The 27,960-nt window shown below is 46.3% G+C and overlaps 1 protein-coding gene across 4 annotated transcripts; it reads left to right on the top strand.

The window, feature by feature from the left end:
• The first annotated feature begins 1,154 nt into the window (after window positions 1–1,154).
• Window positions 1,155–24,214, top strand: LOC139047957 (BTB/POZ domain-containing protein 6-B-like). Of its 4 annotated transcripts, XM_070522164.1 has the most exons (6): window positions 1,155–1,321; window positions 6,201–6,263; window positions 11,962–12,179; window positions 15,646–15,937; window positions 20,873–21,124; window positions 22,927–24,214. In XM_070522164.1, the coding sequence occupies exons 2-6, from the start codon at window positions 6,258–6,260 to the stop codon at window positions 22,945–22,947; spliced, it is 789 nt and encodes a 262-aa protein (XP_070378265.1). In that variant the 5' UTR covers window positions 1,155–1,321; window positions 6,201–6,257; the 3' UTR covers window positions 22,948–24,214. The 4 variants fall into 4 exon arrangements, with proteins under 4 accessions (XP_070378265.1, XP_070378262.1, XP_070378263.1 ...); XM_070522161.1 differs by having other exon boundaries at window positions 20,873–24,214; XM_070522162.1 differs by lacking the exon at window positions 1,155–1,321 and adding an exon at window positions 1,412–1,528 and having other exon boundaries at window positions 20,873–24,214.
• The last annotated feature ends 3,746 nt before the right edge of the window (window positions 24,215–27,960 follow it).

Raw genomic sequence — 27,960 nt, 5'->3', positions numbered from 1 at the left:
GGGGACAACAATCAGAGGTGTCCCCATGTGTCTTGCTGTGTGCCTCACGAGCTTAGCCCAATTCAGGTAACTGCAAAGCTCCGAGGAAGAACGTTTTGCTAGCTTTTGTGCTTGTATAATTTTCACGGTAAGAGTTTCTAAACACCGTTTGTCAGGCCCCCGGACATCAAGGTTTACAAAATAAGGAACTGTAAGATAACTCGACTGTAAGGGCTGTTAACATGGACAAAATGAGCTGATTATGGTAGCTGAGAATATGCCACGATCACTCTGACTCACGCGACACGTTGAAAAATTATGCGCACTCTTTTAAGTTTCGAATGGTGCCTGTGCTTGCAAGGGCACATCGCCTACTCGAGAGAGTAGAAAAACGAAAAACTTCCTTTGCAACAGCAACTTTATTTTCTGTAGTAATACAAAGCGCGCAATAGGCGGCGTCGACAGCTTGCCTGTGAGATTTGGAAGAACGGGAGAGCCCATGTGAACTAGGGTCTGCCGGCACACGGTGGTTACAGAATGGAAAAGAACACACCATCATTTCTTATTCCCCATGCGCTGTTTTCATAGTATGACTTCGGTCAACTTCCGCCAGAACGTTGGTTGCCAATCATGATAACCTTAGAACATGTTTGAACAGAATAAGTTTTAATGTGCGTGCACGAATAAATAGTTCATCCATTCGCAATAGTTGACCGACTCCAATACGCACCTTTCTTTCATATCCCAGTTTGATCATCGGTGCCCAGTTACAAGTTGGTTGAAAAGCGCTCACTGGGAAAAAAAAACCGTGCGAGCATACGCGCGATGGCATCAAGTTCCTGCTGTGTATGCTGGCAATACACAGCGGACGCGTCTCTGTTATCGCAGCGGCGGTGTCCACGAAGTCGCCGCGGTTGGAGATGCGCTTCATGCTTGCTTCCGAGAGTTATTTTTTGCTGCCAAATACAGCAGAGTGGTAGCCCTTCGAACCTTGTATTTGAAATCGCAAAAATCCCAGGCACAACTCGTTAGAATCAGGCTAATTCGCCAATAAACTGCTACCTTGCCCAGCTGCCGCTGGAAGCAATCCGCGTATATCAGTGCGAGGAGGAGAGTGGGCCGGCGCGCTGGTTCGAGGCTACGCTCCTCCTCCCCCGATCAAACGCTCCGTTCTTCCCTGCTCCCGCCTGATTGTGTGTGTCCGTGTGTGCGCAGCTAGTAGAGAGCCGTGTGTCAGTGAGCTCAGTCAGCTTCGCAGCGCATGGTGTCGTTTTTCTCCCGTGGGCATTCGTGCATGGTCTTGCTGTTGCCGTATCGCTGGCACCGTGAGTACCCGTACAAGGTACGCGTAAGTCTCTGCCATTCTCATCAGTCATGCTCATCGGCCTATTTACCCCCACGGATGTTTTAAGATTTTTGTATGTGTTCCCGACCCTTGAGTTCCCTTTCGGTGAGCTCCGTTAGCTGTGCAGCGCAAAGTATCGTTTTCCCACGTGGACTTTCGTACATCGTCGTGGTTTGGCGCGGGTGTGGCCTTGTAGTTGGCAGTGTGAGTACCCGGACGACACACACGCAAGTATAAGTTTTGTGCCCTTCTCATCGCTTCTGTCGTCCTGCTTGTTTTAGCCACAGCTCTTCATCTCGGCGAAACATATCAAAGACCGTGGATCCGCTATAGTATAACTTCCATCAGAAGTGCATTGACGGGGGCCAGTTGATATGTGACGTCACTGCATTGTGTATGGTTGCACTGCGAAAGTGGCGCACGGCAGGCGAAACACACTGACACACGAAAACACGTAGCGCAAGGTACAGCCGGGCGCGAAAGTTTACGGGACACGGGTATCACGGGAAATGTTAACTTCTCCTTTGCTAAGGCATGACGCTTTTGTTTTTAATGGATCGCTGTGTAGGTGGTGAATTTAAAATTCGAGACCATGTGTGCGGCCAGGGTTCGTAAAAGTTCAACTTTATCGGAAATAGCAATCCCCGTAAACTTTTGAGACTGACTCTGAGTGTTTTCGTGTCAGTGGATTTTCCGTATGTCACCTTACCCAGCGTAACCTTACGCCAGGGTACGTTCTTCTCGGTACGAAGTTAAGCTTGAGCAGGTTACGCATTTTTAGCGACACGTAATATGATGTGGGCTTATTACTTGTGGTTAAGTGATTTTTCTGTCTGTCTTCAATTCGTGATGTGCATTTTTATTAGCGTATTCGATGTAGCGTATTGGTTGCATAATGGGCTTCTTCGATTTTCGGAGTTCTGGCAGCCCGCTGGGAGCCAGACGGCAGCCAGCTAGTTCCGGTTCTGACAGGAAGTCACGTGGGCTGGGATCCCCAAGACAACCCGAACCTGCCCGAAGTTTGCAAAATCGAACGCCGGTACAGCTGGCCAAATGTAAACATGCTACCAGCATGGCAGCGCCCGTCGAGGCCGACGCGCGCTCGGCGTAGTCGGCCCATTTGTGCGTTGCCAGCTTGAAAATATATAGTTGTATTCAGGAACACGATCACTTTCGCGCGATTTCGCGCGACTCGGCCAACCTCGCCTTGCGCAGCGCAACCGATGGCCTCCGACGAGGCGCATGACAAGACGCGAAATCGTGATTGTATACTCGAAAGCGATAGCTGGAGGATCCCTGCTCGCAGCGATCACGTCGACCACCGGCGACAATGATGAGTTGGCGTTGTGTCATCACAAGACATGAAAAAGCAGGTTAACGGGTACGTCTCATACGCATAAAATTTCGCGCCGACCTGTTTGGGCTTCGATTTCAGAAAGTTTGTTGTGGCTGATGGTGCTTCTCATTTAAGGAGCTGGGGACGCGGCTGGCGCGTGAAAATGCACGTCGCCTGTGACCAGCGAAACGTTTCACACGAAAAACAACATTGGTCGCAATCATGAGAGCAATAAGCCAATGTACGTGCGTCTAAATGTACCGAGTGCAATCTGTGTATTCTTAGATCAACGGCCTGCAGTTCGAACTCATGTCGGTTTCGAGCTGCCACCCAAGCATACGACGGAGAGACGGAGCGCACACGGGCTAGCTGCAAAGCCTTAGCTAACTGCAGAAAAAGGAGATACATCCGCATGCATACGCGAGATATGTGAAAAGGAACGCCATCAGTGAAAGACGAACCCAAAATGTACCGCAATGTGTGAATGAGCGCCTACAGCTTGCGTGGAACACGATGCAGATAACATGCACGCATGAGAGCGCGGCGTGCTGATCACTGCCGCGAAGAAGCAATCAGGGGACACACACACACACAAAAGCTTCAAACGGTTCACCACGGCTCGTATCACACCGCTTCGCGATGCGGAACGGAGCGTTAGCACCTAAAACGATAACGCTAGAAGTAAGGAAATCCGAAGATGACCGTAGACAGTTGGCTGAGCGAGGCAAGTTTAAGTCCTCAAGCGCCCGTGTAGCAATCCGTGAAGTCCCCGTAAAGATGGCGGCGAGCGCCCATCGCCTCTTTTAGTCGTCTGCTAGCCAGAGAACTTCCAGAGAGCAGCCAGACCAAAATCGTCCTGGCAGGTTCTGGCAGCCCGCGGGTAGCCAGAACCGTCCAGCGCGAGCAAAACGAACGCCCGGCGGAAGTGCGTAGTGCGGTGGGCGGAGCAACCCGAGAAAAACGAAGACGCTCTGGCTGGCTCTGGCAGCCCGCGGGTAGCCAGAAGTGGAAAATCGAAGAAGCCCAATATAAAGTGAGCGTAGCGCGGCAGTGGATCAGACGTCATGGGATTGCGCTGCTGAGCTCGAGATCGCGGTTTCGGTTACCGGCAGCAGCGACCACTCTTGAGAATTGAAATTTGAAAAAGTAGCAAATTCAAAACTTCGAGCACTGTGCTTTGGGTGCACGTTAGAAAAAGCCCCATGCTGTTAAAATAAACCCCGCAGCTCTCACCACTATTCTGTCAACCCGCTATGCTGCTGTGATAAATGCCTTGCTGGTTGGGCACGTTAAATTTCAATATTCTGTTTAACCTAGGCGTGGCTATCGTAGGCTTCTGCGATTTTCTTTGCTAGTGATAGAGAATGGACTGAGCTGAAAAACGTCATCCGTTTGGGATTTGCTGGCAGGTGACGTCCTAAGTGGCCTTTGCTATCGAGGCATGCCAGCACCAGCTTGATAAGGAAACAAATACCGAGTCCCGGTGTCTGCCTGTCTAAACATGCGCATTCGAGTTCGCCAAATTCAGGTCAGCTCCGTCGCCTGTTACAAGTTGTATCGTCAATAAAGTGCTGGTTACATGTAATTGGTTGCTGAAAAAACGTTAAGTGAATTACAGTTGTGGTTATATGATAAACGAGGAAAACCTTAAAAAACAAGACACCGAAAACATAATTGGTTTCAAGTAATTATGTACATGTAATTCTTTACGTACACGTCTGGTTGCGGCGCTTCTGCTTTAAGAAAATATGTCTGTCGTCTGTATTGTTCGGCGCACAAACGCCTATAACACGACAGCAGAAAGCTCGATCTGCTTGAGTTTTCGAATTGGAGGAACATGTTTATACGCTGTTCGATGCATGCGCTGCGAAGCGATAGATGGCGCCACTGTGGCGCCTGTATCGCCTAAATACGGTCCCCTTTTGCACAAAGCAATGTTGCCGCAGGTCATAAATAACAGTGGGCCTAGTAGATTTATGCTTGAAAAATAAGTAGAAAATTTTCGCTGGCAAAAGAGGCATTTTAACGGAAGTCTTTCCCGGCAAGGATGTATTCGTAATAGTTCTACGCTAAACTATATGCGAAGCAGTAATGCATACAATGACATCTAAATTATCTTTGCACGGTAAATGTTTAGAAAACACACGACGCGCACCAAATCTGAAATACAGTAACTGTTATAGGTGCGCAATTTTTGAACCTTCACAACTATTTTATTAGAAGGAAGTCAGGTGGCTTCAGGCACCCGAATTTTGGCACCATTCTTAATCTCAAGTATGAATATTAAGGCGCCTAGTACTTGTGTTTAGTAAAAGTTGATCGCTCTTTAGCAGTAATCTGTCAAAAAGTAGCAAATTAGATGTAATGTAGGAGAAGTAGTGGTAAACATAAAGATTCTGAAGCTTTTATCGCTTAGTCACGAAAGAGTCGACACAAACCAGTAGTCCTGCTGAAGTGTCAGTAGCTGTAGCTGTGGCATTACTTGGGCTGAGTTCCTTGTGTTTGTTCAGAGAGATTTAGTGTGCGATTAATGATAAAACTAAAACAATTATTAAGCGGAGTGTCACTGAATGGCCAGTTTTTCACACCATAACGCAGTCTCTATGTATTGCGCTTTGATGTGCTTGCGTAAGGGCCTTCAACGGAGGAAACGCATATTGTTTGGTCTAAAAAGGAAAGTCTCTGGTAGTTGTTTAATCCTGGAGCTCTTCGCAGGAACTGTGTCAGTTCCAGTTTATCATCCGATGTGCCCAAGCGAAGGTATTAATGCCGTGCTTAGTTCCGCCCGTCGTTATTGAACCCCTTGCCACGAGAAGGGCGCTACTTCCGTTTCGTTAAGGAACTAAGCAAAGTACAGTGACACTGCTAAAAACTAAATGCGAGTGTAGATCTCCTTCCCTTCGTCCCTCCCTTCCCCTAATCACTGCGCTCCTCTCGCTTTGTGCACGCTCCATTCAGCTTACCCAAATAGCTAGAGTATATAGTACAAAGGGCCCAGAGGATGCGTGCCCTAAAGGCTATACGATATGCTTTGCGGTCACGTACGCAAGCACGCTATTGGATTTAGCTTCGGCTGAATTTGCATGACTTGCGTATTCATGGTGTGCCAACGTGGCAACGGCCATACTTCATTTGAATTCGCCATTGCCACTTGCCATTTGACGCTAGAAGAAAAATGTACCGTAATATCAGTTTGCGTTTAGTCTCATCCCGTTTTGTGGACGAAAAGCAACGTCTAATATTTATTACATTTGTTGGCTGTTCGATTTACCGCTGTTAGGGCTTACAGAGACGCTGTCCCGAAACTCCTTATCTTTCCATGTGCATCATAGGCCCGTGGGATTTAGCGCTCACCTTTCGCTAGCACTGCGGATCGCTATTCCATGTACAGTCGTCTCGAGGATGTGGGTGTAGCGGGTTTGTAGCTGTTCTGTCTGTTCCCCTGTGAACCGGCGGAACGCTATATCAAAGCTGTTTGGGAATTGCGACTGGGGCAATATGATAAGGCGCCCGTTTCACGGTGGCGATTGTTTATCGCAGATTGACCTGACCTTCCCTCTCTGTGATATCGACTGACAGCCGACGACGGGACCGACAATGCCTGTGAGTGTTCGCTTTTTTCTTTTTTGAGACTTACTATGTACTGTCGCAAGAAAAGGCATTTTGGTATTATAAGTCCTCGACACAGTGTATCAGCATCAAACACGCGTTGATGGAAGTGTCGTTCCAATTGCGCAAATTGCGCAAAACCATCGAGCTGCGCCAGCCTGAGCCAAAAGACTAATTACGAATCAAGTCTCCAAATTTAACAGAATGTACGCGTCCAGTGGCAACCACGCAATCATAGGATTGCGCTGTCTAGCGCTTAGCCCTGCAATCCGTTTAAGCGTTGGTATCTTTCGAGTGTGGGTGTGTTTGGTGGCAAAATTGGAACTGGGCGACAAGAAGATGAAAACTCTTAATGCTATACAATGCATTATAACTCAGATCTAGTCCGGAAATTTTGATAAACTATTGTTCGGTGAATAAAATATCGGTTGCCATGTTACACTGGCTTCATGCAGCTAGTGTCTGAACCGCAACTGAGCCCGAATAATCCAGCATTCAAAATATTGGACGATGACGCAGCCTGGAAAGCCAATAAACATTTTGATCCCTTTATTATTTTGAAAAACAAAGTATCTTAGAGCGGTTTCTTGGCAAGGGATGTGATATACTGGCAAACATGACCAGTATGTCACTTCACATTTATTATGCGTTATTCTGCTATATTAACTGACAGTCGGCAAGAATGAAAAAAGTAGCTGGGGTCACCACGAGGACGGCGTTCACTGTACCTTGATGGGAGCGGTTCATGGTGGCCACTGCGAATATTTCTCGTTCATTGTGCTCGAACACTTTTAATTAGCTAAATTTTAAAATTAGGCTGATTCATAAGATGTGAACGAAAAAGTTGTGAATGTCGTTTGCAAATGACCGATAACAGCATTTGAAACGACCTAGGATTCGTGAAGAACCCGCCGTGGTGTCATAGTGGCTTCGGTGAAATCAAGAGTTCGACGAAAAGTCGTGTAGGTTGAATTCCTCATAGTCAAGGGTAAAACGGATGCCGACCAATAACATGAAAAAAAGAAACCAAGACGTTTCGGCTACCATACGGAGGCCTTGTTCACAATGAAAGTAAACGGAAGGAGGGAGAGATTAAGTACGTGTGAATAGATGGCGTAAACAAGCTGATTACATGACAAAGATGTCATGATATTCGTGTCACGACATATCGTTTATGTTTGTCATACACTCTTCTCACACTATGCCGATTTTGGTACATACAAACATAACGAAAGCACCCCAAGATGTAGGCGGCTGTTTCATGACCTACATGACAAATATGTCCTGCCATTCGTGTCACGACACAGATCGTTTATGTTAGTGATGCAGTATTATCATACTATACCAATTATGGTGCATACCAATGGCGAATTCCATTGAGAGAACAGAAGTGTCATGATATTCGTGTCACGACAGATCGTTTATGCTCGTCATACACTCCTCGTCATACACTCTTGTCATACTATGCCAATTATGATGCATACCAATGGTGAATTCCATTGAGAGAACAGAAGTGTCATAATATTCGGGTAACTACAGATCGTTTATGCTCGTCATACACTCTTGTCATACTATGCCAATTATGGTACATACCAATGGCGAATTCCATTGAGAGAACAGAAGTGTCATAATATTCGGGTTACGACAGATCGTTTATATTCGTCATACTCTTGTCATACTATGCCAATTATGGTGCATACCAACGGCGAATTACATTCAGGGAACAGAAGTGTCATGATATTCGGGTCACGACAGATCGTTTATGCTCGTCATACACTCTTGTCATACTATGCCAAGTATGGTGCATACCAGCGGCGAATTACATTCAGGGAACAGAAGTGACATAATATTCGGGTCACGACAAATCGTTTATATTCGTCATACACTCCTGTCATACTGTACCAATTATGGTGCATACCAATGGCGAATCCCATTGAGAGAACAGAAGTGTCATAATATTCGGGTGACGACAAATCGTTTATATTCGTCATACACTCTTGTCATACTATGCCATTTATGGTGCATACCAATGGCGAATTCCATTGAGGAGACAGAAGTGTCATAATATTCGGGTCACGACAAATCGTTTATGTTCGTCATAAACTCTTGTCATACTATGCCAATTATGGTGCATACCAATGGCGAGTTCCATTGAGAGAACAGAAGTGTCATAATATTCGGGTCACGACAGATCGTTTATGTTCGTCATACACTCTCTTCATACTATGCCATTTATGGTGCATACCAATGGCGAATTCCATTGAGAGAACAAAAGTGTCATGGTATTCGGGTCAGGACAGATCGTTTATGCTCGTCATACACTCTTGTCATACTATGCCAATTATGGTGCATACCAATGGCGAATTCCATTGAAGAGACAGAAATGTCACGATATTCGGGTCACGACAGATCGCTTATATTCGTGATACACTTTTGTCATACTGTGCCAATTATGGTGCATACCAATGGCGAATTCCACTGAAGGAACAGAAGTGTCATAATATTCGGGTTACGACAGATCGTTTATATTCGTCATACACTCTTGTCATACTATGCCAATTTTGGTACATACCAATGGCGAATTCCATTGAGGAGACAGAAGTGCATCATATTCGGGTCACGACAGATCGTTTGTTTGTCATACACTCTTGTCATACTATGCCAATTATGGTGCATACCAACGGCGAATTACATTCAGGGAACAGAAGTGTCATGATATTCGGGTCACGACAGATCGTTTATGTTCGTCATACGCTCTTCTCATACTATACCAAGTATGGTGCATACCAGCGGCGAATTACATTCAGGGAACAGAAGGGTCATGATATTCGGGTCACGACAGATCGTTTATGTTCGACATACACTCTTGTCATACTATGCCAATTATCGTGCATACCAATGGCGAATTCCATTGAGAGAACAGAAATGTCATGATATTCGGGTCACGACAGATCGTTTATGTTCGTCATACACTTTTGTCATACTATGCCAATTTTGGTACATACCAATGGCGAATTCCATTCAGGAGACAGAAGTGCATGATATTCGGGTCACGACAGATCGTTTGTTTGTCATACACTCTTGTCATACTATGCCAATTATGGTGCATACCAACGGCGAATTACATTCAGGGAACAGAAGTGTCACGATATTCGGGTCATGACAGATCGTTTATGTTCGTCATACACTCTTGTCATACCACTATGCCAATTGTGGTGCATACCAACGGCGAATTCCATTGAGAGAACAGAAGTGTCATGATATTCGGGTCACGACAGATCGTTTATGTTCGTCATGCACTCTTGTCATACTATGCCAATTATGGTGCATACCAATTGCGAATTCCATTGAGAGAACAGAAATGTCATGATATTCGGGACACGACAGATTGTTTATGTTCATCATACACTCTTGTCATACTATGCCAATTACGGCGCATACCAACGGCGAATTACATTCAGGGCACAGAAGTGTCATGATATTCGGGTCACGACAGATCGTTTATGTTCGTCATACACTCTTGTCAAACTGTGCTAATTATGGTGCATACCAACGGCGAATTACGTTCAGGGAACAGAAGTGTCATGATATTCGGGTCACGACAGATCGTTTATGTTCATCATACACTCTTGTCATACTATGCCAATTATGGTGCATACCAATGGAGAATTCCATTGAGAGAACAGAAGTGTCATGATATTCGGGTCACGAGAGATCGTTTATGTTCGTCATACACTCTTGTCATACTATGCCAATTATGGTCCACACCAATGGCGAATTCCATTGAGAGAACAGAAATGTCATGATATTCGGGTCACGACAGATCGTTTATGTTCGTCATACACTCTTGTCATACTATGCCAATTTTGGTACATACCAATGACGAATTCCATTGAGGAGACAGAAGTGCATGATATTCGGGTCACGACAGATCGTTTATGTTCGTCATACACTCTCGTCATACTATGCCAAATATGGTGCATACCAGCGGCGAATTCCATTGAGAGAACAGAAGTGTCATGATATTCGGGTCACGACAGATCGTTTATGTTCGTCATACACTCTTGTCATACTATGCCAATTATGGTGCATAACAATGGCGAATTCCATTGAGAGAATTGAAGCAGAGCGCGGTGCAGTGCGGAGTCGGCTGGCAGCGCAATGAAAGCCGGAACACTCGGAAGGGGACGTGTGAGGAGAAATGTACCACGTGACGCAAGCAATCGACGTCCCAGCGTTTTCTGTGGGAGAGCGGCAGAACACGTATGACCGTGTTGTGGTCGTCGGGTGCTCACCGGTTCGCGGTGAGCACCCGACGCGGTGACAGTAGCTTTCGCTGCTGTCACCGTCGAGCGTCTCAAGCACTTCAGCAAGGCGAACACGCTTTGTTGCCGCTGTCCTCGGCACATGCGACGAGAAGCAAGGAGTGCTAGAAATGCCAGTAATGCCAGTATCTGTAGCCGAATCTTTGCAAAGCTCGTTCGTATCAACGGCGTCAAAGTCACGGGGGCCATAACAGCAACTAGGCTTGGTGGCCGGCATTGCCGCTGCGATCACCGGCTGAAGCGAAATAAATACAAATGAAGAGGATATGACGGCTTGAATCACGTGACTTTCTCCGTACTAAGCTTTTCAGGCGAGAGCAGTGCGGACTGCTCCCGACTGCTCTCGCAGCAGCGAACCTACTCTTGTTCCACCACTGGATGACGCCCCTCCCACTATTGTTCGACCACTGAAACACGCCGAGCCTGGAAAGAGCACTTTCAGCGTGCTTTTGAGTGCTTCTGTTGTCCCCACTGGAATTCACCACAAGTTAACGAAACGACCTTCAGAGCACCAAAACGTAGGCGGCTAGATAGATACTGTCAAAGTGGCAAGTGTTCGCCAAGAAATGCTTCCCATTATAAAAGAAAAAGAAAGCTCGCCTAGCAATAACACTAGCTGTCCTATCAATATCAAGTGAGCGCTGCTCACGGAAGCCGCTCGTTTTTTTTTTCTTGGCCGCGTTTTGTACGCACATCCAGGATGTAATTTAACGGTGGTTTCTGAGAAACCAGTGTGGTTTTCCATTGTAGCTTCATGCTGCGGTGAGGTCCAGAAGGCGGTGGCGGGTTGCGGTGGCCACCGGAGTCTTGGAATAGAGACATACCCTGCACCACTCCCTTCCCTCCATTTTTTCCCCTCATCATGGAATGTCTCTTCCTCCTCCTCCTTTTCATGTATTTTGTTCACCTGCCGTCTTCTGCAGAACTGGTCAGCCATACCCTAATATTGTTCTGCAAAGTGAAAGAGGAACACCTTTTCTTCTGATACCTGTATTTCACTATTGACATTCAACAAGCTGCACCAAAACGCGCATTTACTTCTCCAACACGGATAATTCGTGCTCCAAACCTGCTCCGAAGTGCCAAATTTGCTGCTCCCACAGCTGCTCAAAACTTGCTTCGCTGCGTCCATCCCTGCACATGCGTTTATTTGATCCCCCACTTTGAAGCTGACACTAGCGTTTTCGCTAGCCGTGCATTAATATCCTGCCCCGGTATTCCATAAACCGCAACACGTATAGCTTACACGCGATGTGGACTGTCTTGTTTATGCAGAGAGAAACTTTACAGTGAAGGGAACTTGCGTGGAAACCAATTCCGATAAGATATGTCGAGATGCTTCTGAGAGAGCCGCTGTCATTTTGCAGTTGAACTTTGAGAAATTCCTGCAAAGCGGATATCACGCTGACGTGGAGTTCGTCGTGAAACCGGAACAATTCAGCACCTCGAAGACCTTCAAGGCTCACAAGCAACTACTGGCCTTGAGTAGTGAAGTTTTCGAAGCCATGTTCTACGGTCAGCTTCCCGAAAAGGACACCGTGGTCATCACGGACCTCCACCCTGATGGATTCTACGGCCTTCTGAAGTGAGTACTTTCAGCCGTATTGATCCGCCGTCGTCAAAGGCATTGCCCTACTGTGTCATTTTTAGAATGTCCCACGCTTTCGATCCCGGAAAGACACGCGCGCGTTGTTCACAAAGTGTAAGCGTGGCCTTTACTAAGCGTGGCCTTTACATGGCCTTTACCACTTGTGATTGTTGTGAAACGATGCAGTGCGTTTATTTACGGCGAAGTTGTTACAGCGTCTAGAAGCACTGAAAGGTGTTAGATCTGTTTTGAAGTTATTCTAAAAAAATGTAATACCGAAAAATTTTATTGAGGAAGTGAGCAAAGTGTTCAGCGTGATAAGGGCGCAAATTTTTATGTGTGCTTTATGAAGGACGAAAAACCGCAGGCGTTTCACATTTGGACAAAATGGGGCCAATATATTGTTGACGCGCACCGAAACATTGAAATGCGTAGGATTACTTCGGGCTTTGGGAATAAACAATAATAATACTCCAAAATACCATGCGTTATGCGAGGCCTGTAGTACGTTTTCCCGGTGTCCTTGGTGAACTATGTAGGGGACACGTTGCTCATATTTCGTTGAACTAGGTAACATGCTGTCCGTGACTTACTATGCATGTTCTATGGGTGTAGGATGTTTGGAGCCGTCGTGGAAAATTCCTTATTAAGTGTTCCAAGGTGCCATACGGCTGTTTTTCGCGTTTCCCGTGTAATCCTAAAGGAAGCCTACATGACACAGTCTTCACACTTGGTGCACGTTTTGAGCATAGTAAATGTAAGGCATGGGAAAGCATTCAGGTTTATAGCTTGATAAAAAACCGTCGAAAAAAAATTAGCCCTCGTTTTATTCCAAATTTTCACGCGTCGTGTGGAGTTTGTAGTTGGTTGCCCCGATGTACCTTGTCAAGAAAACGAGGCGCCGCTGTCGAAAATTAGAGAGTTTTAGTGCGTCCGGTATTCCGGCAAGCGCGGGCGGTTATTAACCGGTTGAGCGGGCAGGTAAACGTGAGCGGCCAGATTGGTGGCCCCAGCCGTTGGTGCAAAGCTCAACCACACAAACACAAGGCCTATTGCTACATTCTGCTTAGCTGCTGATTTAAATTTTCGACAGTGGCGTAATCATGTTCACCATTACGCCGCTACCGAAAATTTGCACCACCAGCAATTTTAGCTCTGTGTTTGTCTGGATGAACTTACTCCACCAGGTGGCTGCACCGCTCCGGTCGCTCACGTTTACGGCCCCGCAAATCCGGCAAACCGCCCCCGTTTGCCACAATAGCGGACAGGCTAAAGGTATCTACTTACACCGCAGCTAAGCAGAAATAGTAATCGGCTTTGTGTTTGTGTTGTTGAGCTTTGCACCACCAGCTGGAGCCACCAATCTGGCCGCTCACGTTTACGCCCCCCATTCCAATATAACTGTGGCATTTCGAGTGGGTCTTTCATGGAACATTTATCCTTTTATTTAGAGAATGCCTATGTAATGTGGGAAGATATATTTTTCAAGCAATAGTCGGAGGTGTGTATTGGTGCCAAAATTGCCCGAAGTTATGTTGACAGGAAAGTAGAGAAAGTCTTAAATGGAAGGTATATTCAAATTTTTCGATACGTGGATGATTTCCTAATTTCAATTAGGTCTAAGGGTGCTGTATGTGTGCCTGACTTACTCGATGTCTTTTCTAAGCATGGGTCTGGACTGAGCTTCACACATGAGATCCCACAGAGGAACGTCCTGCAGTTCTTAGATCTGAATTTGATCTTTTTGTCTAACCATGTATGCTGGCGATACGCTCCCAGGAGTGAAAAACCTCTTGTAAACTACACGTCTTGTCACTTTAAGCTTGTTAAATTGGGAATTGTAACAGGATGTATTGGTATGGCTGTCAAAAAATCGTGTGCTCATCAAATGTCCAGTAGCCTGATGGTCCAAGCCCAGAGATGCAGAGAGGCCGGTTTTCCAGATTCTGTAATTGTGGCTGGTGCTAATAAGATTACAAAAGCGCTGAAATGTTAGGAACAGCCCAAAGAAAATGTAGCGGGGAAAAAAGCTGTTGTCATGCCTTATGAGCACGCGTTGTCACGTCGTTTTCAGAGGGTAGGGGCCAAGTACGGTGTGAGGGTCGTTTTTTGTGCTCCGATGAAGCTGGGTAAAATAGGGGCAGCAGTTCAGAGGAAGCAGGAAGGCTTTACACGGAATGCTGCATGCAAGGTATATCATGTCAATAAGTACATCAGTTGCAAGAAGGGCGCTGTCTACCAAATTCCTTTATCTTATGGTCAAACTTACATTGGCCTGACAGGCCGTTGCATCAATATTAGACTAATGGAGCATGCCAATTCATTGGCCAAAAAAGACACTAACCTGGCAAAGCATTACATCATTTGTAAATGCGTACCTTTCTTTGACGATACACAATTGTTATTTTTTCATAGTGACACGACTACCAGAGAAGTCGCTGAAGCATTCCATATCATCAGAAAATCTAATAGTTGCGTTAGCAAAACATCTTTCATCCTGTCAGCAAAAGAATTGACATTGCTGCATAAAGGGTAGATTGCAAGGCAGGTACATCGCGTGCGTATGTTGGCTGTCCGGAGTTTGTATCTGATCATCGATGTATGACCGGGCGCATGCGTGCCCAGTTTTGTACGTATACCTTGACTTCTTACTTCAAATCAGTTGTAAGTTCACCGCCGTGTTTTTCTCCTCCTGTTTCTGGTCCTGTCGTCTAGCGCTGTTTGAATTTTTATTGTTACCACGTTTACGTACCCGCTCAACCGGCTTACCGCCCGTGCTTGCAGGAATACCGGACGCACTAAAATTGTCTCTTAAGTCAAAGGCTAGGGTCGCCTGGCATTTTTGTTTCTTTTTGACTTCGAAGTCGCTAAAATGTCGCCAATGGTTCTGTAAAGTTGGTAGGGATTGTCGCTGGTCGCTAAAGGGAAAAGTTTGTCGCTAAAACGCTTGCTGAACCATTGGGTATCTAAAGCTCACTGCAGCTTGTGAGAAAGCATACTCTATGCTGTGCATGAATCAGAATTTTACTATATCAATACCGGTATACTGTAACTGATATACTGCGGTTATATTAATCTCCATATCTCGGCAGGATACACTTATTTCTTTAGTTATTAAACTGCTTCAGATAAATTTTATTCTTGGAAGTACAATCCGCTCCCAATCCGGCGACCGTGCTGCTTACGTATTAGTCGCTTTCTGGACTTTGCGTTTCATAGGAAATATGGTACTGTGTGTTCGACACTCGTTTGCATCGTCAGTTTATCTTCAACGTCTTTCTAATGCTATCTCTTTGCAGGGATTACATTATAAACGTGCGTTGTCTTAATTTTTCGATGCATATTAAGGACCAGGCTCTTTCATTCGCCGGTCCTGTTACACAGCTACATTGTATTGCCATTGTATGTTTCCTGAAAAGCTCATCTTGGTCAGCCATTTTGCCACTTCGCTTTTGTTTTGCAGGTACGTGTACGCTGGACAGGCCAGGATCGAAGATTGTTTGGAAGCCTTGCACACAAATGCTGCAGCGGCGAAATATCTCTTCGAGGAGCTGGCAAGTGCGTGCCGGGCCTACCTTCGCGAGCTCGTCGACGTCGAAGAAGCTTGTACCTTGCTCGACTGTGCCTTCGAGAGCGGCTATGGATCGCTGGACAAAGTGGCGGAAGCCGTGCTCTACAAGAAAGGAGAGCGTGTGCTGAGTTCCGACGCGTTCTTGAATAGCCGTCCGGAGATCGTGCATATTGTTCTGGACAAGGTAACCGCTAATCGCGTGACAAGAATTTCATACGAAGGTTTTGCTTAGCATGAAACTAGAGTTGTATGGACTGCATTCCTCCGAGAATGATGTTGAGCAAAACACAAAAGAAATCATAGGCTTCCGGACTCAGCAGACTGCGCTACTCCAATAGGAAGGGGGAGGCGCACTGGTGGCATCGCGGGGAAGGGAGAACGGCGGAGATCCTAGAGCCCGTTAAATTTCGTGAAGTAGCGACACTCTCCTCCTCCGTATTCGCTCCTCCTCCTTTCTCCTCTCTTTCACGCATAGCAAAGCAGTGCATGCATTCGCGCCTTTAAGCGTTCGCGTTGGCCTTCTAGCTCCGAGTAGCTTCGTGTACAGCGCAGAATTTCTATCTGACGGGTATAGAAACTGAGTGGCAGCAGCCTTGTCTTTTTCTCTTTTGATAACCTTTTTTAATATCTGAACGGAAGCTAACGCTACGCCATGACTCCGAATGTATTGTGTGTGCTGCAATTCGGTGCGCAACATTTGTCAAGCGTGTGGCAAGAGCTTGTTTCGAACGGTTGTAAACAACACGTTTACGTTCGAGTGCCAACATACTGATCTCCAGCAAGCTCTCGGTAGCCCGTATAATTGGCGCCGTCCCTACCCTGTGAATTCGCGACGGGTATCAGCTATGGCGTACAAAGGCTGACAGATGGCACGAACGATTGCTGCTATGAAGGTTCGAAAGAGTATTGCTAGGTACAGTGCCTCCAACGTGCGTGCTTGCCAATCTTCTAAGCAGGCGCAAATGCTCAGAGGTGGGTGCTGGTGGTGTTATGGTTCTCGTGCCTCAACGTCGACAGCAATACTGCCGCCGATTATCGAGTCTGGACTCTGCGTAAATAGAAAATAAAATTTGTTTTTTTAGCGTTTTTTTCGCGAAGTGGGAACGCGATAACAGCGCTTCACTCAGTATCAAACAACTGCATTGTGGACTTAAATAAATTTTTTTCAGGTTAGTGACTTACCACGAATAACATTTCATCGTGCAATAGCTCGTCCGTTCACTAAGTGGCGTACTTGTCGCGAACCGAGTTGCACTAAGGTGCTCGCACTGAGCTCTGCTGCGCCCGCTCCGAAGTAACATTTGCGAGATATGACTTTGTATAGTGATGACCGCGCATAGAATTGCCGCGCTATGACGCGGCCGAAATTGCGGTAAGTGAAATGATGTTCAATAGAGGTCAAAGTGATATGAAACAGCAGTCGAGTTGCAAGTTCATAGTTTATTTTCAGCATAGATGTATTACAGGTTTGCTTTTCCAGTCACATGCCACACCAGGTGCCTCTCAGGAACATAGTGGCCGTAGGAACTGATAGTGGAACGAACGAACAAGCGGACGACTAAACGAGCGTGCGAACTAAAAGAACGAGCACGAACGACGACTAAAGCAGCCAGGGAATGAGCGGGTGACCGCACGTTTTCTTTCCGGGTGCTCTGCCGCTGCGTCTTAACCTTTGCACACTTCAAAAATAACACAAATTAGCACGCACGTCTCATTGACCCATGATGCTGTCGATAGCCGACGAACGCGCTGCGTAACTCGGTTTCGAAAGAACGCACACGCTTTCCATCGGTTCCTTTGTGTCTCAAATCCACCGAGCAACCGTCAAGGATGAACAGCTGTTCTATCTAAAGAAGGCCAGCACGTAACCACAAAACGCAGAGAGTTGCTTTCCTTAGAGGAAATTCGATGATCTAGCCCGAAATTTTGACAGAATAGACTGTGCTGAATCTCAAAAGTTTTGTAATCCCGTTAGTGCACACAGCCAAGCGTGCCCACGAAGTTAAGCCGGTTATCATACAAACCCATTAAGCGCACCAAATGCCGCTAACACGCCCACGTAGTGCTTATACAAACAAAGCAAACTTCGCATAGGAATCGCGACAAAGCGTGCAGACAAATGACCACATGCTCAGTGAACTATGCAACGTCAAAACAAGAAACAAGCACTCACCGCAGACACAGCACCACGTCGCAAACCGCTGTCAGGCAGTTGTAACGGTTGGGGTCGGGCATGAAATAGATGCTAGCTGGCCCATGCCGTCGTCCAATTTATCCACGCTGAAGACGTCGTTGAAAGGGGGGACTTGTTCTCATCGAGAACTAGCAATATGGTATTTCTTTACAGCATCTACATGAGAACGTTACAGTTCATCAGTCTAGCATGACTGAACGAGAATGCACTCTCAGCAGCCGCGCCACGGCTGGTTATAAACACTATCCTCCCTAGGTCCCTAGGTGAGACAAAAAGGCCGTTCAACCGTCAACCGATTCGGAGCGTTCAAAGTAATCGCAGCCGACCCGCCTTATAGGGGGAGGGTTTACTCACCACGCTGAGTTGAGTGGGTTTTCGCAGACAGAGGTCTTGACCCGAGCAGGCGCCTCTTTATCCCAGAGTTGACCCTGCAGTCAGTGGCCGCCGCGTCTGTCCATTGACTGAAGATTTCTAAGCTGCATGAGACGGCACCGCAAAATCTTTACCAGGAGCTCCCCTGCTCCAAATAGACCGTGACGGTGTCGGCGTAAACACTAACACTACTTGCTCCGCCGATTGCGTCTAGCCATCTTGACACCATTCCTTTCGGGACACGGCGCATTGTCCTCCTTACAAAACGAGTCACCGCCGCAGCCATGCTCGCCGATGTCCTGTTGACTCGGCGCCTTGTTGTTTTCACAAAATGAGTAATTGCAGCAGACCTGCCGGCGCCATTTCGACGGTCGCTTCCCCGATCCGGTCACACGTAGCAGATGTCATGATTGGTATGAGGAATGGGATGAGGAAGAGTGCTTGACAACGACAGCCTACGAGAGCCGAATGTCGAAGCTGGTGTAACGACGATGGAATGACCGCGAAAGCTTCACGATGATAGCATGACAACGAATGCTTGAAGACTGTATGATGATGATGGCGTGACCACGATGACATGACACGGAGCCGGATGACAAAGCTGTAATGTCGACGATGCAACGACCGCGAGTGTATTCAAACATGAGCGCCAACATATTGGCTCAAGCCCTTGGCTCAAGCTATTGGATAACTCTGGCAAATTCGTTGGACGTTTTCCTTGAGGCTGCCCTTCAGCGCGCGCCCAGACGGTGAGGAGGGCCGACATAGACTAGCGCGCAAACAAAGGCGCTCACATCAAGGTGACAACCACCGGCCCCCTTAGTAGAACTGATAACTAGCGTGAGGACCCCCGTACGTGAACCTGACCCTGAGACGCTGAATTAATTAAGGAAAGGGGCCAACGTCGAAGGCTACCGTGGGAACCGCGTCGACGTCGATTTTCCAGATTCCTGGGCGATTATGACTTCTGCGGGGGTGATGGTGCAACATAGGAGGCGGAGTCCGGCGAAACGATGCGATTTAGTGAGAGGGATTTTGCGAGCGGTTCGACGATTACGATTGGCCTACATACAGTTATCAGATTCCCTAGTGTTGTCTTCTAGGGACGACGACTGTTTTAAAAGCGGTAACCTTTGGTGCAGTGAGAAAAATGCCGACGTGTCCTGATGCGAGTCAGACATTGTATGTGCTCCTACATAGAGTGGGCTTCCGTATTTTGAGCCAATGTAATATGTACCCATTTTCCTTCATTCCTGCTACCGGACGTACTCATCCCTGTGCTGGGTGGATTCCTGGCCTAAACGCTACCACGAGCCGCAACAGTAGGCAATGCTATTCGTTTTGAAAGCACACCAAAGTGACCCATATACGATATGGAAAAGGATGATTTCAGGGTGTGCAATGACAAGCGCAATGGAGGAAACGCACGCATACAAACAGCGCCAAAATTTTGTGTATGAGCGCTTTGATTCTGTGTGTGTTTCTCACTTGTGTAGCTTTTCAGCGCCCAAATCTCATGTTTTCCAAAGCGCACCACGTTCCCGAGTAGATTTATTATGACCTACATACGAGGAGAAATTGGGTGAAGAAAATAACGCAGCGGGTCACTGCCCGAAGATTGTATCGTCAGTTACGCAAATGGGACGTCGGGATATAGCAGTAAAAATATATTTGAATAGTTTTGCGTTATATGGATTCTGGTACCCGTCATTGACGATCCCTTTTAGGAGATAACCAACCTTGCCTTCTTCACTCGTCTGAGATACAAGGGCCTTAAGCTTAAGTACTTCGACGCATGTCGCGCAGGTTGCGCCGGGAACTTGAACTCGCGGCATGAATGTTTCATAGGCCCGTTTTCTACCGCCGGATCCCCGGAGCACTTCTTGATATTGTCTACGAACTTCTCCTACTTTGGGAAAGTGTCTTTGTGGTTTTCATGCCACGAAGACGCGGTTAAGTTAAGGAAGAAGGCACCGTTATTCAGCTGGACGGTGGCGTCCAAGACGTTGAACCGGCCTGCTCGTTGGTAGAGCTGAGTCATCCGTCCACCTCGCCCCCGGCTGTTCTGGGGAACGTTTGTGGCTCGATTTAAGGCTACTGTGGGACACTGAGAAGTGGAGAGCTGTCGCCGTGGGAAGCCGTCTCTGCTTCTAGACTGGCAATTCGGCCACTTAAGCAAAGCTCCACAGATTGCGCCTGTTTGGCTGGTTGGTCGTCGTTCTCCGGGGGCGTCGTTGATTTATCTGGTGCCTCCACCGAAACTGTTGCGATGTGATATGCTTTGGGATTTGATTATGGTACGCGAGCGCAATCATGAGCTACCGAAAATATTTAGCAGATTTTTGTAGTAATATTGCTAGGTGATTGCAGGCACGTTTTTATTCAAATTATACTAGCCTGTTCTACTTTTAATCGAAGCTTAAAGCTAACTTGAGCGACAGTCTTAGCAGCCACTTGCAATCCTAAGCCAATATCTTGCGCACCATAAATTACAACGAAATATTTGCGTATGATTTTGTCTAACTATAATAAACTGTGACTCTGTTGCCGCAGCTGAGAGATACACAAGAGATTCTCGTAATTCAAGCGGCGCTACGATGGGCGCGATCATGTTGCAAGGCGGGTGCCATGGACTTCAAGACGACTATTGCTGCCTTCCTGCCGAAGCTGAGGTTCTTGGCGCTGTCGTCGGAATTCGTGGACTTCATCACCTCCGAGGATGCGCAGGGTGTGATGGAAAAAGAAGACGCGTTCGCCATCTTGTGCAACTTGATTCAGACAGGGGGCGCTCCGCTGCCAGAATGGGTATGTCGGGAGCATTTACTTCGCCCTTATGTGTTTGGTTGATTTCAATGAAAATAGTACATCACAATACTGTTGGGCCAATAGCCTAAGCTAGTGGAGGCCTCCATTTTATGTGTGACAGTGACAGTTTCGCCTGGTATCACGGTGACAAATCTGTCTTGTACGGCTTTCGAAAGTGCTTTTAGCGCACTCCAATCCGACTGATTTCCCATCTCCAACTTGCGTTGATTGAGAAGATATCTTGTCTAGCAACCACTCGGCCTTTTTGAATAAAATGTGTTGCATTGAAACGAGATAAATTGTTGTCAGCGAAGGTCTATATTTTTGAGTCACTGAATGAATGTGTAAGTAAAAGCGAAGTACCAAATGTAGAAGTTTTCATTTGAGTAGCAGAAAGGGACATCAAGATTTTCCACTGCTTCTGCCACGACAACTTGATTATTATACGTTCATCAATTTACGTTGAATAACTACTTTGTTTATGTGCGTTCTGCCAAAAGGTATCTGTAGAAAGCGCAGTTTTCTTTATTTTTAAAGAAATGCTTGCATAGGAATGTGGAGAAATGGTAGCAACGTGACTAAGCATTCGTTCATCGCGTACTGATCCGTGCCAGTTTATAAAAATGCATTTGTTTGTGTGTGTGTTAGTTTTGTTAGAGGGAAGTCTGCAAATTTGATGCCTAACTTAAAGAAAATTTGGTATGTTCCCACAATTTATATGTTCAATAAGCAAAGTTATTCGGTATATTGCCACAGAAATGTCTTCTCCCAACTGTCACTGAGTATTTACTCTTCTGTTATACTGCAGCAGGTTTAACGCAAATAGAGACAACGGTTGTTTAGAAAGACCATTCGTGCATCTCGCAAACGTTTCAAGAGAAAGAAGTTTATAGTCAAAACTTACTCTCATGTCATTGTTCGTAAAAATGTCTTCATATGCACGCTTGCCGAGACCTCACAGCGTTGCATTGCTTGTCAAAATTCAATTTAAAGATCGAGTTCCTCGAGATGTGTGCTGTATTTGACTTTCATATCTGCTTCTGTCCAGAATATTTATGGAGCGAGAGCATTTTATATTGTACTGCTGTGCAATCATGAGTGTATTTCAGTATTCTGTCAAGTAGGTTTGGCTGTATGTCAATAGTTCAAGTGAAATATTTATTTTTTTGTTGAAAACGTAAAATGCCTATTGATGTTTTTCTGCGATGACTGTGTGAGGTTATTGAAAGTAGGTTATTAAGGTCCCGTTTGCTAACAGTTTTTCATGGCAATGGTGGATGCGTCAACTCGCATGATAAGTAAGGGGGAATATAAAAATTAACAATATATTGCAACAACTGGGGGCATGCTCTCTTCGCAGAACTTGGAATAAATGCTATGACTCAAGCGATTAGTTTTCAGTAGAAACTGGGCATATGGCACAAGCTTGTTATGTAGGCACTCTAAATTTGTCACGAAATGCAATGTGGTTGCGAGTAAGTGTTTCCCTTACTGAAACAATCTGGCGGGCGGGAATATACTAAACATACATGTTGCACAATCTGAGTATTAAAACTTGTGCCAATTACAGAGTTCCGATAACGAAAAGTTATGGTTTGAATGGCGCCCGATTTAAATTCATCAATTACTACATGCCTTCCAAAGACAAACTAGAAAACGTAATGAGTACTCAAGAGATCATTAACGCTCATATTGGGAATGCATGGTCGCGCAAAATGTGATGTCCGCCACTGCTTTGTAGCGTAGCCAGCAAAAATAGCCTCAAATCTCTCATTTTTGTTAAACTCAAACACTCCTTTCAGAAGCGGAAGCCACTGGCCTGAGCACACAAAGAATGTCACACTGCGCCTTTCACAGTCGTCCACCTTGTCTAGACCCGCATGTTGCACTTAATATTACGATGTTGAAAATTAACCAGGCAGCTCAAGTGTGTACACTATGGACATCTTGTGGTTGTTTCCATCTAAGAAAGTTCGAGGATTACTGTTACATTATTGTTTGCGAACTGTACTGTACTCACTGTACGTAAAGTTAGTTAGTTTAATGGGGTTTAATGGCGCAAAAGCAGCTAAGGCTATGCTGCGCCAAACACGAGGTGTTCTAAAATACAGTTTATAAAGTGAAAGACTGTGTTAATAATCTATATTTTATGTAAAAATCCAGTGTCGTCTAAAAATTTACGGACGTCACAAAATGGGACTAGTGGATCATCGCCTAAAATTAGAGCAGAGTGTAACGGTATGTGTTGTTCATATAATTTGTGCAAGAGTGCTCGTATGTGTGTTTCAATCTGCGTCACTGTACGTAAACGTTAAACGGCATCGACACCACTTCTGTTATTTAGAACCGCTTCATCAATTTACATTAACAAAATCACAGGGGGCAGGGAAAGCGACCATTGTGGGCTCTGTTCAGAAACAGGAACACTCCCACACATAATGTGGGAATGCTCCTCGCTCCCGTTCTCTGATCCCGCCGTCAGCAGCGAGACTGACTGGACAGCCTGGCTCAGTTCCGGGGACGTCGACCGACAACTTGAACTGGTGGACTGGGCGGAAAAGGCCAAGCAGGCCCAGGGCCTTACTTGAGCCCTAACCCTCAGCCGCGTCCCTCTTTACCCTTCCCCCTTTCAATAAAGTTTATCACCACCACCTTCATCAATTTCTTTGAAACGGACGCATTCTGTTTCCCTAGTAAGAAACAACTCGCTATAAAATTAGATTACCGACCCTATTTAAAGCCTAATGAATATTAGGGGTTCATATTCAGAGACATTGAGGCAGCTGGGATATCATAAGCCATCCTCTTACGCGACACAACCACAAGTTCTTGTGAATACGATCTAGCCGTGTGCTCTGAACTGTAATCGTGTATGGTAAAAGATCAACCTTTTCACATTGTGGGACTCAAGTTTTGGTTGGAATGTATGACTATACTGTGTATGTCGCTTCTCTCACTATGCTGTAAGTGCAGTTATAGCTTTATATTACAACTGTAACTCAAGTATTGTCAAGGCGTGACACCGCGAGTGTGATTGCTTGTGTACTTGTATTTCCACCGCTTAAGCTTTCAATAAATGACGTCATGTGAGGCCTGTAGCCCCTTTTGACTTGTCGCACTTAGTGTGGGCTGCTTTGGCAGCGCCTGCTCATTGCTGTTGCCTTTCTATGCATTCGTACCTGGCACTAAATATTCGCTGGCATCACCTGAGGGACTGTTGTGTTTCGATAGCAAATAGTTGAATAAACAAGAAACTTTTTAGGCGATTCCTGCCGTTGTGATTTCATTTACTGCGACGGCAGTGGGCTCTCATAACGGGCACCACCATTTCGACGACAAATCTGTGACGCGCTGAACGTTGTTTTCTTCATCTACAGTATTGCCTGTTGTGGAATCAGAAATGCATGGACAAAGGCCATCACTCGGATCTACCTGCGGGGCAAGCTTCACGAAAAAAAAAATTCGCCAGTCGCCAACGCTGTATTGTAATCCAGTTTATAGCCTTAAAGATCCTTAAGGGTGCATATCGGTCTATCACTGACGCCCGTACGCAGACAAGGGTGTAATAGTGTGAGCTATAGACGAAAACACCATGAAGGGTGTAAATCGGTTTACAGTGTGCTCAGTAGTGCATTGTGTTAAGAATGGCGAGCTGCAATGCGGGATTGCCACCTAATTACGACTGGGGAACAAGACGCGCATCCGCCACTCTCCGTCGTTTCAGCTAGGATGCGTTCGATGAAGCGGGCTTTGTGCTGAAAACGCCGCCATCCTCTAGCCCCATCGCCGTTGTGACGGAATGAGTTCGGCGGGCGAACTATTGTGCCCAAACTCCCCAGCGCGGACCTGATCTGCTACGCGTGCGCGAGCTGCCGCGGGAAAGCCGTTTTTTGTTGCTTCCCACGCGCCGACCGGGACGCAGGACAACGAGCTACCCACCATGGCTCCGAGGTAGCCGGAACGGCTTCCCTCTGATGTCGGCTCCGGACATGGGAATGTGTGTGCCTTTGTGTGCGTAGGCCGTCCTGCGGGAGGCGGCTAGTTTTGCGATGAAACACGAACGTTCGCCGCCTTGTATCGCCGGCAGACCGAGTGTTTAAAAACTGCTGTTGTGCGGGTGCTCGACACACTTCTCTTGAGCAGTCATGTTGGACTGACACTCTTTTTCTCAAGCAGTCATGTCAGTCTGATTTAAATACTGTATATAAACCCGTATTCCTCGTTCTCGATGAGAAGCAGTCCTTCCCTTCATCATCGTCCTCAGCGTGGATAAGTTGGACGACGGCATGGGCCAGCTACCTTCTAATTCATGCTGGACTCCAATCTTGACAACGGATCACGAGCGATGGGATTGAGCTCCCAATCCTGACAATTGTTAGTGTACTCAGTTGTACATTGTCGCACGATTGTGAATTTGAATGCCAGGGGCACTAGACTACAAACCCAGTTTTTTCTTCGCATTAAGGGGAAGGTGGAGCGCAGGATAAAGTGGCCTGACGGCGATGGCCGTTGGCGTAACGGAAAGGTCGGTCCGATACCGGAAACCCAGTTTCGAACTTCTAAGCGTGACGATAGCACATGTTCAAGAAAGTTTAAGAAGGACAGTATCCTTCTTAAGTATCCGGCGTGGCGAGTAGGCCCATAAAAAGCAGAGCCCACTCGCCAAGCCGCAAAGAAACACGCAGGTGAGTCCAGTGTGGCTAGCGTCGCTGATGGACTGCTATGTTTAGCGAGCGCACTTTGATATTTAACGAGTTGTTTGTCTTCCGCGTGAAAAACGTTGAATAATATATGTTTTGTGAAGGAGGGTTATTTATAACTTCTACGAGCGTAACTAAAAGTTGGAAAAAGCAAACTCCGCTTAATGCGCCTCCAGCGGCTTCTTGTAATGCTTCGTTATCGCCCTTGTGGCGCGAGCGTCACGTCCTTGAGGGTGATCCCCCTCAGGAAGTCTCGCGCTCCCTCATCCTAGAGCAGTTCGTGTGTGCCTTCGTGAAACCGTTATGGCGTTGTATCTCAAAGTAATAAGCGAAGCCTCATCACCACATTTTAGAACTTGTTATCAACAGTCCCTACGCAGAAAAATGCATGACGCCATACCCACGTCATCGAACCAGTGATGATTGCTCTCGGTAGAAACGACGTTAAACGTATTTGCTTTTTCTCTATAGGATCCTTTCCAAGTTTAAAAAGGAAATGCTGCAAATCCAACGAGCTGGCATCTATAAACAGCCAAGCTTTGTGTGAATGCATAAAGAGTCGAAACAGGAGTACACGCATGCACGCACGAATACACACACACAAGCCCATTCGCACACAAATTATACCGAGCCTTTCTTAAGCGGAGCTGCTGAAAACGAGCGATTACGATGGACGCCTTGAACGCGTCATGGTTTCCGAGGCAGCACGCGCACACCTGCGTACAGCGCAATTCGAAACCATTCTATCCGCACCAAGCGTTTACTTCCCCATTACCACGCAGCTGCGGAGGAAGCGCCATCTGCTGGTGGTGCAAGCAACCCTGCGACCCACTGTGATCGGTTGGCATTTTAAGGCCGCAGCCATGGTCACGAAACCCGGCGACGTTCCCACAGGAAAGCTTCGCTTTTAATACTCGTGCACTTGACATAGCTTCAAGGCAATGACAACCAATTTTCATGGGTCTCCTGAGTGTGAGACGGAGACGCTACCACTCAGCCATGAGTTCGACGCTTCAAAGCGGGTCGAAACCGCCTATAGTGAATGCGGTGTTGCCTTAGAAACGTGCCGTAGAAAGTTATACTACGGTGTATATTGGTAATTATGAGCATGTAAATTACAGAAGTCGCAGTTAAACGAGTAATGAAGTACGTTTCGGCTACATTTCTTTTATTTAGTGCAATGCAAAGCTTACCGGTCAGTGTGTGTAATCGTGATGTTCTGGCGCGGAAAACGCCTTGGAACATTTTTGATCAGAATTTTTCGATCTGCAGTGAGGTTGTAGTCGTTCATTGGAATTAAGCATGCTGAAAACGGTGATAAGTGAGCGTAACACTGGGAGGCTGATGACAAAAGTGGGCGTAGCTACATGATATGATTTTGTTTATCGAGTCGATGTTTTTGCGATTATTGTTTTCTGAATTGTTGAAGTATTTCTGCCATAATAGCTCCGTGTTTTCGGGATTTCACGTCCAACCGCTCTGGTATTTAACCAGTCGAAACGAAACCAATCGCATCGAAAACGATATGGTGCCTTTACACGTGATGCGGAGTACAGCGTTCTGCCGCAACGACACGTGCGATTTTGATTTCCGGAGCGTAGAATAATGCGCGGGTGTATAATAATATACCAACTGCACTTTTAAGCAATATTTACGCTGTACTTAGTAACAGTCGACTTGCGTACAATATCTAATAGACTACATCTGAAGTTGCCATATTTCACTGCCAGGCCTAGCACTTACTGGTTTTTCATATTTTGTTTCCAAATTTAAACTTATATTTCCTACGTAAATGGCGAACAGCGTCTTGGAATCTATCACTATAAATCATCTTAATTTCATTTCGATCAACCCCTCGCAGCTCATTTTGGCCAGTTGTCAGTCCCTTTAAACGCTATTGGCTCCCACTGGCAGAGGCCTGTACTAGATTCTTTTAAACTAAACTGTATTGCAATGTTCAGTTTCAGCGTAGTATAAAGGTTTGTGGACGGCGTCGGGCAACCTCTCCTGGCGCTTCAGATCCGCGCAATGTTTTGAATGTGTCGCGCCCGTATAGTCGATGATGCAAGTGTTAGGATGAAATGACTGCTTATACCACTATTCAGGGAAGTTGCATCTCAAACGCCAGTCAAAAGC

The sequence above is a fragment of the Dermacentor albipictus genome, chromosome 7, assembly GCF_038994185.2.
Source record: "Dermacentor albipictus isolate Rhodes 1998 colony chromosome 7, USDA_Dalb.pri_finalv2, whole genome shotgun sequence".
Classification (NCBI taxonomy): domain Eukaryota; kingdom Metazoa; phylum Arthropoda; class Arachnida; order Ixodida; family Ixodidae; genus Dermacentor; species Dermacentor albipictus.
The sequence above is the reverse complement of the archived record's forward strand: the minus strand, read 5'-3'. Positions and strand labels throughout refer to the sequence as shown.